We start from the raw sequence: 13300 nt of genomic DNA, 5'->3' as shown, positions 1-13300 counted from the left end.
GTACTATCTGAGCAATCATCTATTTTGATCGACAGGCCCTGGCGTTCCTTGACGGTCTGCCCCGGACCGATCCCGGAAGGTGTGGTGGGGTTTTGGTCGTAGGTAGCCTTTTTACCGTCTCTCGTACGTGCAGGTACCATTCTTTTAGCGTCTTTTTTCCTCTCGGATTCTTGACGGGCCTCTGATGCAAAAGTATCGGACACGGAAACCGAGTATGTGGGGTTTTCTGGTCCACCAAGGATATCGTAGCCGCCGCCCGGGCTGCGAATCGGAATTCTCCTGAGCACCATGATTAAAGCGCACATGAACCTAGACCGGCGAGTGCTGCGCACAATCTCACTATGCCAGTTAGATTTGTGCTCGACTTCGACGTAGAGGTGCATTTTATCCAGGCTGCCGAGATCCCCGACGCTGATGCTGATGCTGGGTTGGAAGTCATGGGAGTTTTCTGGTAGCCGTATGAACTTCTCTAACTCAGCATGGAGGAGTTCAATATCGTCGAATGGTGTGTCATACGATACGACGAGGTCGAATATCTCAGACATGGCTTTACTGCGAGAGATATTGTCGATCCAGAGTTGGTTTAGCTGAATGTTGGGGATCTGGCTAATGTAAGCCATTATGACTCCATTGAAAGTGCAGGACTAATAACTCACTTGGACAACTTGCTTGGTATTAAGACGGGTGAAGACCGTATACAGGAGAGAGATTTTATCGACAACCATCTGTGTAGAGGTGATCTCGACTCGGTCACCAACATCGAATGGGTGTTTAACGAAGAGGAAAATGCAAGAACCAAGAAACTCCTGGGCTGTTACGGCGAAAACAAATGAAAGTGACAGCAGAGTCGTTCCGGCACCAGTTATGGTTGCAACAAGGCTGCTGTTAAAGAATACAACTGGGGTATACGTCAGCGGCGGTCGTCAACTAACAACCAAGAGGCCAACTTACGGAAGACGAATGCGGCGAGGAGGAGGACAACAAACATCAGGACGTCGTCGAAAACTCCGAGAGCTTGTCCGATGTCCTTCATTCCTTCGCCAATGGCCTTGCGTTCTATACTCATTTCCACCACCTTATGTATCATCTCGTCCAAGCCGATGTCCCCATTTCCATCATTGTCGAAGGCCTCGAAGGCGTCCACCGCTTCCTCTTCATATTGCGGCCCTAACACGTCCCGAACATCGTCGACAAATAGGGCGGTCTTGTTCTCGGGCACAAAGGACATCCAGATGCGCTGAGCTAGGGCCTCGGACGTCTTGCGCTTCTCCAGAGCCCCGACGACCATGGAGTGTGCGGAACTCGGGTTCAGGATCTTTTTCCCTGTAATTTCATGGGCAATATTTCCAACTGCAGAGGCAACTTTGGTTCCAACACGGCCCGCATCACCAATTATTTTAATTGGGATGGCTTCCGCGTCCTCTAAGCCTGCTTTCTTCCTTAACGTCATCTCAATACTGTCATTGATGACTTGATCCTCCTCTTCAAAACCACCAGTATATAAGGGGTAAAGAGTTCGGGAGAAGTCGTATAGAAGGCTAAGCAGGCTGATCTCGCGTTTAGAGGCCTCGATTCGGGTCGCAAACGAGCGTTGATGATTCGAGACGCTTATCAATTGAACGATTGCCTTTTCTGTCAAGAGCAATGCCGATGATATAAATAGAGAACCGAGTATGCGTTCGACAGTGACCACCCAGCCGATGTCTCTCATGGCGGCGCTGAGGAAAAGACTCCTGTATGTAAGCCAAGACGTGAGAGCCCAAAAGAAAAGGGAGAGCGGTATGTCGAGATTGCTGATGATGGTGGCGTATTTGCGCGCGCAAAGGCTGACTATGCTGCAGAGAAACACAAACACCTTCGGGAGGCAGAATGCGACAATCTTGGCAATCCACAAGCTCAGCCACGTAATTTCCATCCAGAGGAAAAGTCGGAAAAGCGGCGGCCCATCATGAACCACAAGCCGGCCATCTTCCTTGGAAGTCGAGGTGCCCAGCAAGATCTTGTTCTTCTGGCCCGTGGCAATGAGTACGATAAGCGGAATGGCGAGGACAAATCCTACCGGGACGATATAGACCATATAGCGTGCAATGGCGTTGTATCCAACGACCTTCGAGTATAGCCTAGAAATGGCATTCGTCTCGAGGCTCTCCTCGTCGTCCATGCCATAGCGTCCATGGCCATGCTTCCTGCGACGACCGGCATGCCGCCCATCCTGGCTGTCTGTTTCCCGTAATGTCTGCGAGGAACCTGAGCTTCTTGGCCGTTCTCCCGAGGAGCTCTCAGTCGTAGTCTGGTCTTTGCTCGGCACAGTAGCCAGGAGTATGTCCTTGTCCGTCTCACGATCCTGAGAGCTGTCTCGGAGGGGAATGAAGCCGGCGATTCGCGAGACTAGGGACGGCCGCCTGCTTGACATTTTGGTTGGAAACTGATGCTGCGATCTTGACTGGGTTCAGCTGTAGCACGCGATACCGTCGACAGAGTATTGGCCTGGGATCCCGTGCTCTGTCCGTTACATTGGTGCGATGCGCCGCAAGTCGCGAAGGGATGAAGCCCAAGGCACAGCGAGGTGGAAAAGGCGGCACAGGTTAATTGAAGGAAAAAAGGGATGCGATGCGCCGAGGCACAGTCGATGCCGGTCATGACCATTCCGGTCGGATGGCCTACCGACAACTGGTACATATGTATCGCCGTCAATTCCCTGTGTAAGTCGGTACAGGGGATGCCGACACGAACTGTTCGCTAAAGATGGGAGCTCGACTAAGACGGTTACCCTGGCTGGCACGGCTCCACGAGGCGGGCGGCTGAGATCAACAGAGTTCGGCTTCCTCGCCATGTCGTTGACAACATTGGCCAGCTCGTCCCTCGAGTGCCACATAGCTGACAAGCAAGCAGGGTCTCGATTCTCACAAGGTTTGCATGGGTGTGGCTGGTGCGATGTCCGATGGGCCGTGACGGGCGACGCCACATCTTCGCGGGGCATGCATGCGGGGCAGCAGTCAAGATTCTTGGCACTCAGTGATGGGAGAGCCGTGGGGTACTGCCAGGCAGAGACGGTTGGGCAATGGCAGTGACACAATGGATGCAACAACTCGCCGCGCACACCAGTGCCAGATGGCGCGGGCTTGGAGTCCATCAGGACCGATTCGCACAGGTTGGGCGCGGTCAATCCGGGCAGCCAGTCCGACTAATACTCATCAGCACAAAGGTACATCTGCGGCCGATCCGGGCGCGCCGAAAAGCCAATGTGTTGTTGACGACCGCTGTAGTCCGTACCTGAGATCACGTCGACGGCAAAGGGAGACGGCCATGTTCTTCACCAGGCGGGATGCCCGCCGACGGTGGTTGCGATGGCCCGGGGCCCGGCATGGATGCGCGAGAACGTGAAGGGACTGCAGAAGGAAACATGCGGGCTAATAGGCACGCGCCCACTCGAAAGGGCAGATAGTTAACAGGCATGTCTATTCCGGTATTTCGTCACGAACTGCCCGCACCTGCCAAGGTAGACACCCATGTGCTTCGTGCAGGGATGGGGTATCGGCGCCAACGACAGCAAGCCAACATGAAGCCCTCAGTCCAGGACTCCAGGAGATGTTATTGTCGTCCAGACGGTGCTTGTCGAGTCCTCATATCCCCTCCACGACGCAGCGTTCGACGCGCGGGCCCGCGTGCTGTCTGCAACTTGACCTGGCAGCAAATGATGGCCGCGCATCATTGCCGGGAGGCAGCTGAGCACCAGCGTGCACGCGCAGGCCAACAAGAACAAGATGTAAAACGCGATCAGCCGCTGGCACCCACGCCCTGCGCCCAGAACAGTCCTTCAGCAGTTCAATCTTCAACAAGCCGGAATCCGAGCATCGCCGAGGAGAAAACGCGATGAACGGCGGCAGCTTTCTTCCTCGGGTAACCCCTGTATGCGCATATATACCTTACCTATCTAACTTATAATATCTTTACTTAGAGCGTTTGTCCTCCTTTAGGCCCTTACCATCAGGCTAGTACTCTTTCCCTAATAAAGCATTATAGCTAATCATCCGGAACTCGCAGACCTTCTAAAAAACAATGCCTCGAAGTAGAGACTGTGCGAGGCTGCGGTCGAGGCGCAGGAAGAGCTCGAAGATATTATATTAAATCATCTTATAGCATCTATGCCGCGGCGCCTTGCAGCCGCTATTGCGTTATAAGGCTGGTATACTAAATATTGATATAGGCCAGAAGAAAGCCCTGGATCCGGGAAATCTAGTATGTCTTTCGTTTTCTTAATTGACCCTTATTTAGCTATAAAATGCGCGTTTGAAAGCTCCATGCCTAGGTCACCGATTTCGTGTTAGGCGGGGTAGGTCGGAACTTTTGTCTTCCCACTGTAGCAATAGCAGTAAGTAAAGGCATCGTAGCCTGCCGGCTGCTATAGTAATTATGGCATCGCGGGCTGCTAGGCTGCTAGGCTACGGGCTGCGGGCTCAGCGCTATAGTATGGCACTGTAGCCCGGTCTTAGCGGTGCGACTTATGTAAAAATAGAGAAATGCGTGTATAGAAATAAGGATACTCTTTATAGATTCCATACGAGCGGCTCCCAGAGCTCAAACTCGTCGTTGGCCGGCACTTGGTGGTCGGCGTCGTCGTCGAGACCTTGGATCCACGCTTGTCCACCAAAAACGGGCTTGACAGCTTCCTCACACCTGAAAACGCTCCGAGTCGCTTCCATAGAAAAGGGCCCGTAGTGGCTGGAGTTGAAGTACGCGTCGTCCCAGAACTCGGCAACTAAGTTTGTGCTTTCGCGGGCGCTTTCATCCTCTCCGGCACTGACGCTCTCGCTGCTTGGTCTCGCACAGGCCAGATCCCACCGGACGCGAAAGAATAAACCGGGTTTCTGCTGCTGCATGGTCAATGACTGTATCGTATCATAAAGCTGTCCCATTGTGACGCCCGTGTCGAAGTCACCAGCATCGTTCTGCGGAGGCGTGACGAAGTCGACGAGACAGCGGTGGCCCGCCGCGGTGATGGTGAAAGAATCCAGCCAAGTGAATCCGAGGAAAGGCGGCGGGGGCTGCGAGACAAGCATGCGTCTCCAAGTCGCACCAGCCCTGGTAAAGCTGCGCTGACGACAGGTTGGGTCGACGTCGAGGACACTGCCGGTACTTGCTTTGAGGTGAGGCAAGGCTTGCGGCGACCAGGGTAGCTTCCAGAAGTATTCGGCACGACGGAACGGGTACTTATCCACCCGACAATCACTCAGGTTGAAGAATTGGTCGCCAAAGGCCTCCTGAAGAAGAGGGTTGATACAGGGTTGTTCACCAGGCTTCGTGTGAAGGCTTCGGTCGGCCTGGAAGAAAGATGCTTCTCGGAGCATAGGCGAGTGATTCAGCGTCTCCAACCAGAAGCTGCAAACTCGTGGGGCAGAGGTGATGCGAGACTTCAGGTCGAGATGAAGCAGAATGAGCTCAAGGAGCTCAGGGGTCCCCAGCACCGACGCCGTCGCCTGTAACTGCGATTCGGATTGGGATTGGGAGAGGGATAATGACTTGGTTGGTCGAGGTGTCGAGGCCGAGGCTGATCCCGCCTCGCTCGAGGAGAGACGACATTCCGTAGCATCGCATGTTTGGGCATGATTCAGAGAGCGCGGAGGGTAAGCAGCCGGTATGAGGGTGCAAACCCTCCGGGATGGCAGCTGCTCACCATGCAGGACCACAGTGGGACCATCCTCGACGATTGCTCTCTCTAGCAGGAGCGAGTAATCCGCAGCGGAGAGCTCAAACACCTCAATGGCTTGCGCCTCCGGCTTCTCCTCTTCTTCCTTGTTCCTCGAGCCGGTCCTCGGGGCTGTGGTTGTCCGCACCGACTTGGGCGACTGCTCTAGGCATAGAATCCCTCGAAGCTGATCGGGTTGGTAGACGGCGCTTTCTGGGTCCGATAAGATTGGGAACGTCTCCCCGCGTGACGCCTCGATAGTGGGCGCCATGCCAGCCGTTAGGTCGGACAGACTGTGCGGAGTGTAAAGGCCATGCTGTCGATGCATATCGTTGGCCATGGCTATGGTGAGTCCCCTTTGCGATTCAGGTAAGGGAGATATCGTATGGTCGAATAAGGTAGGTTACGAAAAAGCAAAAGGTGTAACGGGCTGAGCCCGTCGGAGTCTCGGCTTACCTTCTTAACTATGGAGTCACGTGGTGTAATACGTGCCCCCGGCGGACCGTTAACCCCTGCCGTTTTATAGCACTGTAACGACAGCACACTGTCTAAGGCTCAGTCAGGCAAGAGAGGCAATAGCTATGTAAACGGGCTGCGGATGCTACTGTCGCTATCGGTTAGAGACTGAAGCTTAGAGAGCTCAATTAGCGATGCGCCGGCGAGTCGCTGGGAAAATGTCCCCGCGCGCTCGGCGTCACGTGAGCCCTCCAGCTGGCCCTGGCCTGTGTGGCCAACTGTTACTGGCAGCTACTTGATAACGGAGTGTCCGTGAATTCCTGAGTAATACTGAGTGCAGATCATACCTAGTTAGCTTACCTTCGTGATTATGAAGGAGACAGGCTCTGATTGCGACGCTTCATCCTTAAACAGACAGCTATGCGGACCTAAAGCCATGAGTAAGTCTCACTTCAGCCGGAGCACGCCCGTAGTGCTGGGATGGTTCATGGGCCGCGTATTATATCGCGAACGGGTAGCAAACTCGGTTAGATATATATTTGTTCCGGACTAGCATGATGTTATGGAACTGGTCCCACTATGCCACTAGAGGAATGAAGCTGAACATTACTCGGCAAGCACGGAAGAGCTCGACAAGAAGTCTTTATCAGTGTGACGCCCTGGCAGCCTGACTGGCCGAAACAGGACTAAGCCATTGCCCCAATTCGACCCCTAGGTGCGCCCCTTGATCGAACATGACAAGATGGCCGGCATTGTCTATCACCGCGACTTCGTCGGCCTTGAGGGCATCTGCTAGCCTCCAAGCATCAGCAACGGGTATCCACTTGTCGTTGGCTGCCCATATGACCTTCACCGGCATGGCGCCACCGACCTCTGCATATCTCGGCTCCACCGCCTCGGGTGGATCTGAAGTTGGCCTGGCATAATTCGCGGATGAACCTGGCTCTTCCGCCATCTCGCAGCCACGGTGCCTTCAGCATTTGCAGCTTTTCGTCGGACAGCTTGTAGAATGTAGCATCTCGAATGTATGCTTCCAATATTCCTTCGATCGCCATCCCTGGTAGCACATCGAAGCGTTCTGGATCCTCCCCGATTGCTTTAAAAAGTGTTTGACCGAACGGGCCTATTGCAACGACGTCGACCAAGCATAAACTCCCATAGCAGCATCCATGCAACAAGTGTGCCCGCAGACTGATCAGTCCCCCATTATCGTGAGCTATGACATGGCACCTTTTGTTGTCCCAGTCCTTCTCCCAGAACTGGAATAGGGCAGCGAATACTTCTGTCTGCCTTGCAAGATCAGCGTCAAGCTCAATGGCCTTGCTTGAGCTTTGCGCCTCGCCAGGCAGTTTGCATTCTTCAGGAGAATCGCCGAACCCCGGCCTGTCGAAGAGATACACGTGGAATTTGCGGGATAGCGAAAGTGCATATGGCTCCCAGACGCGTGATGACCAGGGTGTCCCATGTATAAAGATGAGCGGCGGGGACGTAACATTTCCCATTTCACACCAATTGACGGTGTACCGATGAGTGTCGCTGGTATATAGAAAGGTCTCGTTCAGATATGTCGGTGAGTTCATATTCGTCAATAGTTTGATGGCTGTTGTGAGCCTGCAGTGAAGTCGATGTGACGCGGGTGGATGTAGCTCGTAAAACGAATTTCTTCGGCGTCGACGTGAGATGTGACGAGAATCTAGTTTGCACAAGACGATTCACATGTAGCGATGGTCGCACCATTTAAGTTGCCCAACCGGAGACTTTGCACCGGTGCGTTAGTAATAATCTTGATTCGAATCCTTGGTACCAGCCGTCGCTGGGTGCATGGTTACTTGCCAGTGGGTGAACGTCATTACATGTCAGGACTCCACATCGGGGCGGACATCCAGCCTGGCTGTCAGCTCGGCTGCGCCTCACTCCGCAGATCTCCTCCTGGCAGACCAGGAAAGCTCCTTTGGTAACGGTCAGATGGGAGACCCCCGCTGAACGTAGCGTGCACGTGACGGGCCCGACCCATAGGGTAAAGGGGCCCGCCTCGCTGGCGTTCCTTGAAGCTTGGGCCTACAAGCTTCAGTCTTGAACCTGAACAGAGACTACTCTTTGAGTGAACAAGACAGACACATCGCACTCTTACCTGGCTACGCGTGTGGACCCTAGCCGTCATTACAGCTTTCGTCATCAGTGCATTCAATTGCCGGCGAGGCCACGATGCCTTAAGCCTAGTCATGCAGCTCGATGACCGCTGCCCGCTGCAAGGCGTCTTAGCCCGTAATGTCCAAAAAGAAACCAGGTGATGGCTCAATAGCACGTCTCTTCTTTAATTCATTGGTAGCACATACCCCTCGGATGCTAGTTTGCAAATGACATAAAGGCACTAGTAGTACGTCTTGGACTCATGCCTTTCCACTTCGAGCCGACCCTACCGCTATCAGCCGACCCTAGTGATAACCAGAGTCCATATAAGGCTCAGAGCTCCGGATTTATAGTACAGCATGACGATATTCTTGAGCCGATAGTTCTTGCATGTGGTTGCTGTTTAGTTGTCGCGGCGCACAGGCTACGCACTACCCATTGAAGTTAAAACACCAGCAACCGTGAGAACCCAGCGACGCAGCCCATTTGACATTGCCGCGCCGCCGCTTACGCGAAAACAGCAAGCCCACGTTTCGGTGCTCGCACTTTGCACGAGGCGCCCAGTACGAGCACGCACGTGGCGGGGCATGGGCCAGACGGAGACCCTGGCTGTCGATGACGGCTGCCGACGAAGTCTTGTCTGTTTCAGCTGCCACTTGAGGAAGACGAGCTACAGGTAGGACAACTAATTGCTGACGCGGAAGATGGTGCCCAATGCATATACGCGGATCAAAGAGTGTACATGGCAATGGGACTGTGTGCTGTCTCATCCGGCACTTGTCGACCATCGACCCAGACACGTACACAGTGCATTCGGCTTACTATTTTTGTTAGTAAATGCAGTATTGTCTACCAGCGCACAGACTGGCGCGTTATATTCTTTGCGATCGCAAATGTGTGTCAGGTTTACGTCAATTCTATTTCGGCTGTGTAGTATATGGTCATGGGACTTCGTGCGGTGCAATGCCTGAGGGAATTTGTCGGGCGTCGGTCTCTACTTAGACTGATAACGAATAATACAGTCAAGACTGGAAACGGGCTTCGTTACAGATTATAAGCCATTATAGAAGAGCCTTATATTCGCTGATATATAAGAAGCCTTGTTTAGATCTTTGCTTCTGCCAGACATAGCAATCAGAGCAATTAGCGTATATACATTTATATACAAACAGCCGACAGCCGAAATTAAGGGCAGTTTACTGACAAACTTCTTTACTTCCTTTCTTACATCCCGACACCCAACTCCGATAGGGCCCGCTACCAAGAAACAGCGCCCAGCATGAGATTAAACGCAGTCTCCGCCTTAGTCACGTTTTCTTCCTTCGGTCTCGCACTTGCTTACGTGGAGATAAAATGCGGCACCCAGCTTGGCTTTACAACTGGCAAGGAAAACCCCCTTGTCACCGGGCGGTGCTGCATCGAGGCACAGATAGTGGGCAAGCCGGACGCCTGGTATCCGGACACCGCTACATGCGACATTGAGAACGCAGATCGCCTTAAGTTTTACCTTTGCTGCTGGGGGAAAGGCCTGACAGAAGTCAGGATCAAGATGAATCGCCGGAAGAAGCCTGCTGGTAGCGCTCCTGGCCAGAGTGCAGATACCACCTCTGACTGCAAGGAAAAAATCGAGTGAGAGCGCCATTATCTATTAGCTACCCGCTTCTCGGGCGATTCCGGTACTCAAGTGAGACTCAGGCGCTTCTTGAGCGCTGCTCGGGGCGAAGCGGCGGGTGCTCAAGAAAATCCCTGGGAGAAGGGGGTCTACTCGTGTTATAGATCGTGCATAAGGCTATGTTAGTTACTTTGGTTCAATGTTATTATTGCTCTAAATCTAAACAGAGCCAAGGTATTCTTTGTCAGTATACTCTATTGGCAATCAGTACTCGTCATCTAGAAGTTTATGCCATCTTAGAGACTTCATGTCCGAACGGCCAACAGTCATGATGATGCAACACCTGCTCTTAGGCAAGCTGCTTCCGGGCTCATATCGATTTTGGCTGTCTTGCGGTGTTGCAGTGCGGCACTCCGAAGCTCCCCCGCCCTAGCAGTAGTCGTGTTCAGTTTCGGGTGCGCGGGATGAGGAGTGCTTCCCATCGCGTCCATCTTTACCGGAATCTGGTACACAAGCTGGGAGTAACCTATCCTGGTTGCTATATGGTTCAAGCTAATCCGCTAGCCTCTTCGAATCGGTCGCCGTTTGTCTGACCCTGCCCTCAATCTAGATATGATACATGACATACTCACACCATTCAACGTATCCTATGTCGTGTCAGGCTGCCTTTCGTACGGCATCTCACAGTCGACTACTGACCTGGGCTATTGGAGAATTATTCTGTTTAGCGTTTTTCGGACCGCTAGCGTGCTATAGGCGGCGCTCGTTGCGGCCATCCTTCCTGGTTCTCCAGCCTCTGCTAGGTGGCTGTCCCCACAGGAGAGGTACGTCGCTGCCCGCCACAGAAATACAAAACTGGCATGGAGCACAAGAACATCAAGTGATACCATGCCGGAGGGGTGCCTCGATATCTCAAGTCTCGGACATAGTAGATCTCCTCAGGAACGCGCATAACATCCTTGACTTAGCAAGTAGCGCCATAGCAGCTACCCTCCGCTATATAGGAGTCTAACTTAGATATGTTCTCTATATTCTCTAACATAACTACGCCGTCTTGCAATTTTGTTTCTCGTTTTGCCCAGCGTTTTCATTTTTTTCATCGCCTCAGGAAAATCTGCTTGGTTTTTCTTGACTTGATCTGATATATCGCCGAGGCTTTGCGCTGTCTCTATCGTTTGAGGAGTATTGAACCTTGGTGTGGTGTCGTTTTGTTGCACTGGGAAACACCCACCGAAGGGACCAGCAACAGCATTATTGCGGCATCGGACAGTGCAGACATTCCCAGTGGATGCTATCACATTCGGTTAGCCGCAGACTCGCACGTGAGGTAGCTCAGGGACTCGCCTCCAGTGCAGTTTAACTTTTTAGGCATCATCACCGTTATATTGAACGACTGTGTCTTTGCCAGCGATAATCCATTAATGCCCGGAACATTATTGGTCACAGTAAGGTTCTGCTTCGTGCATTAGCCTGGACTTGTTTTCTCTCGATACCGCAGAAGCTCCGGGAAGATGGCTGCGAGGGGAGAAAAGATCGCTTCCTTACGTGTGTTATTTTGCCGGTGTTGCTAGTCTCATCGAGATCGCAAGTATACGGCCCGGCGCCGTCGGCGTTGACTTGGTGAACGGTCACGGTGACGTTGCTTCCAGACTTGACCTGCGTGACCTGCTTTTCTTTGATTGCATTCTCGGTATTCTCGCCGACGTCGATATTTCCGCCAAGTTCAGTCCGCCCACATTGATTGGCAGCGTTTGCCTTAATTTCTGCATCGCGGATAATTGCGGTGTCTTGTTGGCAGGGGTTTATGTCAATGCATTCGCGGGAAATGTTGGGATTGACTGTATGGAATGAGTGCTTGCTAGGTGACTTCCTTTGAGAATCTGCGGTACCTTGAAACCCAACGCCCAAAGGCGAACCTTTCAGGCCCTGTACTCTAGTTATGACGCCGTGGCATCGAATCAGGGTGGCAAGGTATATCGTCACAAGCGCTAAAGGTAGAACCATGATGCTTAAATAGACTGTCGTCTTGGAATACAATGTGGCCAGCACAATAAGTCATAAAATACAGTAAATCGGAGACGAAAATGCATCATGCGAGCCATAAAGCCGCTAAACCTCGGGGCATCTGGCCTTTTAACCTGGCCGGCACGAAAACGAACATAGCGTACGACAGTTACTGCTTTCATGCTGAGCTACTTTGCAGCTGCCTTCTTTCCTCACAGGTGTCCATGATGAGACATCGGACATAACTCATGACATCGCCGTGCTACATCGCTGTGAGGACCTGATGATTCGGGGCGCCCTGGTGTAGAACTATAGGCTAGGCGCGAAGTGGAAACTCGTCTCCAAACTCGATGAGACATTTTACGGCGGACCATCGAGACGATTCCCGAATCACCAGCCACACGTTTCGGTAACTACCTGCAATGGAAACACAAAAGAGCCGCGGCCATGGCAACCACGACGAATCCGCACTTCGACCCGTCTTGGTACGGGACTATGTGCGTATCAAGTTGCTGACGCGAGTCGTCGTCTCGAAGCTGAAGACCACGAGGTGGGTATCAGTGTCCATTTAGCGGAGCAGCTGTATGTGCCCTCCTGGGACCACGGAATGCCGTGAGACGCTTGGTAAGAGCACGCTCGTGGATCTGAGGCACGACAGTGGCCACGACATGAAATACCGGACTCAGCAAATATCTGCTGATCAGTTCGTGTGCCATTGGAGGGTAAAACATGACTTGTGTGGCCGACAACTCGTCGTCTTTAACTCAAGTGAGCCTGGGCAAGCACGACGTGGTGTATTCCTGAAAACTCTCCAACAAAGCCTTTCAGCTTACCCGGCCGCCACCGGCGGGCCTCGAAGATGCTGTCAGAGGATTTAATGAGTTTGATGAATCAGAACTACGATCCGCGAGTAGTGATCGGTGTGAATCATTCACGGCGCATGTTTCATCCAGTCAGATATCTGCCGTCAAACCTTCCGCCAAGTGTTTCCGAAATAACCGCCCGGAACATTCAGGAAACGGTCAAGGTCTGCATTTGCTCCAGGCCTCGTGGTGAAACCGAAAAAATGTTTGTGCCTCGAAGACAATTGCGGCATACGTTTCATCATCGAGACTGTTTGGCACTAGCTCGTTCTTGGTCCGGCGCCCCTTAATCGCGTCGCACAGCTTCAAGACGCTGTGCAGGGTGACTTTCATGTGACGATGCTTCAATCTAGGCTGGAACTGAAGGGACTGGGCCACTCGTGCGTAGTCTGTCTCATTGGTCGGGGAATGGGGAATAATGCAAAGTCAGCCCCTACACCGCGTTGCATCGGGGTCGACACCTGAGGACGCTGCACTCCATAGTTAAACTACATAGGTCCAGTTCATTTACTTCTCAATCCATGAACCTTGCCTTTTGGCTGTGGTGTA

At 52.7% G+C, this 13300-nt stretch overlaps 2 protein-coding genes across 2 annotated transcripts; both read right to left on the bottom strand.

Moving 5' to 3' along the window:
- Window positions 1-862: 862 nt before the first annotated feature.
- On the bottom strand, window positions 863-2413 carry PLICBS_005167 (uncharacterized protein; the record flags this gene model as incomplete). Its single annotated transcript, XM_065600666.1, has 2 exons — window positions 863-882; window positions 952-2413. 2 exons carry the CDS (start codon window positions 2411-2413, stop codon window positions 863-865), a joined length of 1482 nt encoding a protein of 493 aa, XP_065456738.1.
- A 2134-nt stretch (window positions 2414-4547) lies between these two features.
- On the bottom strand, window positions 4548-6026 carry PLICBS_005166 (uncharacterized protein; the record flags this gene model as incomplete). The annotated part of the gene is made up of 1 exon (XM_018328725.2): window positions 4548-6026. The coding sequence occupies one exon, from the start codon at window positions 6024-6026 to the stop codon at window positions 4548-4550; it is 1479 nt and encodes a 492-aa protein (XP_018172692.2).
- Window positions 6027-13300: the final 7274 nt, after the last annotated feature.

Source organism: Purpureocillium lilacinum (genome assembly GCF_023168085.1).
Source record: "Purpureocillium lilacinum CBS 284.36 DNA, scaffold_3, whole genome shotgun sequence".
In the NCBI taxonomy this organism is placed as follows: domain Eukaryota; kingdom Fungi; phylum Ascomycota; class Sordariomycetes; order Hypocreales; family Ophiocordycipitaceae; genus Purpureocillium; species Purpureocillium lilacinum.
The sequence above is the reverse complement of the archived record's forward strand: the minus strand, read 5'-3'. Positions and strand labels throughout refer to the sequence as shown.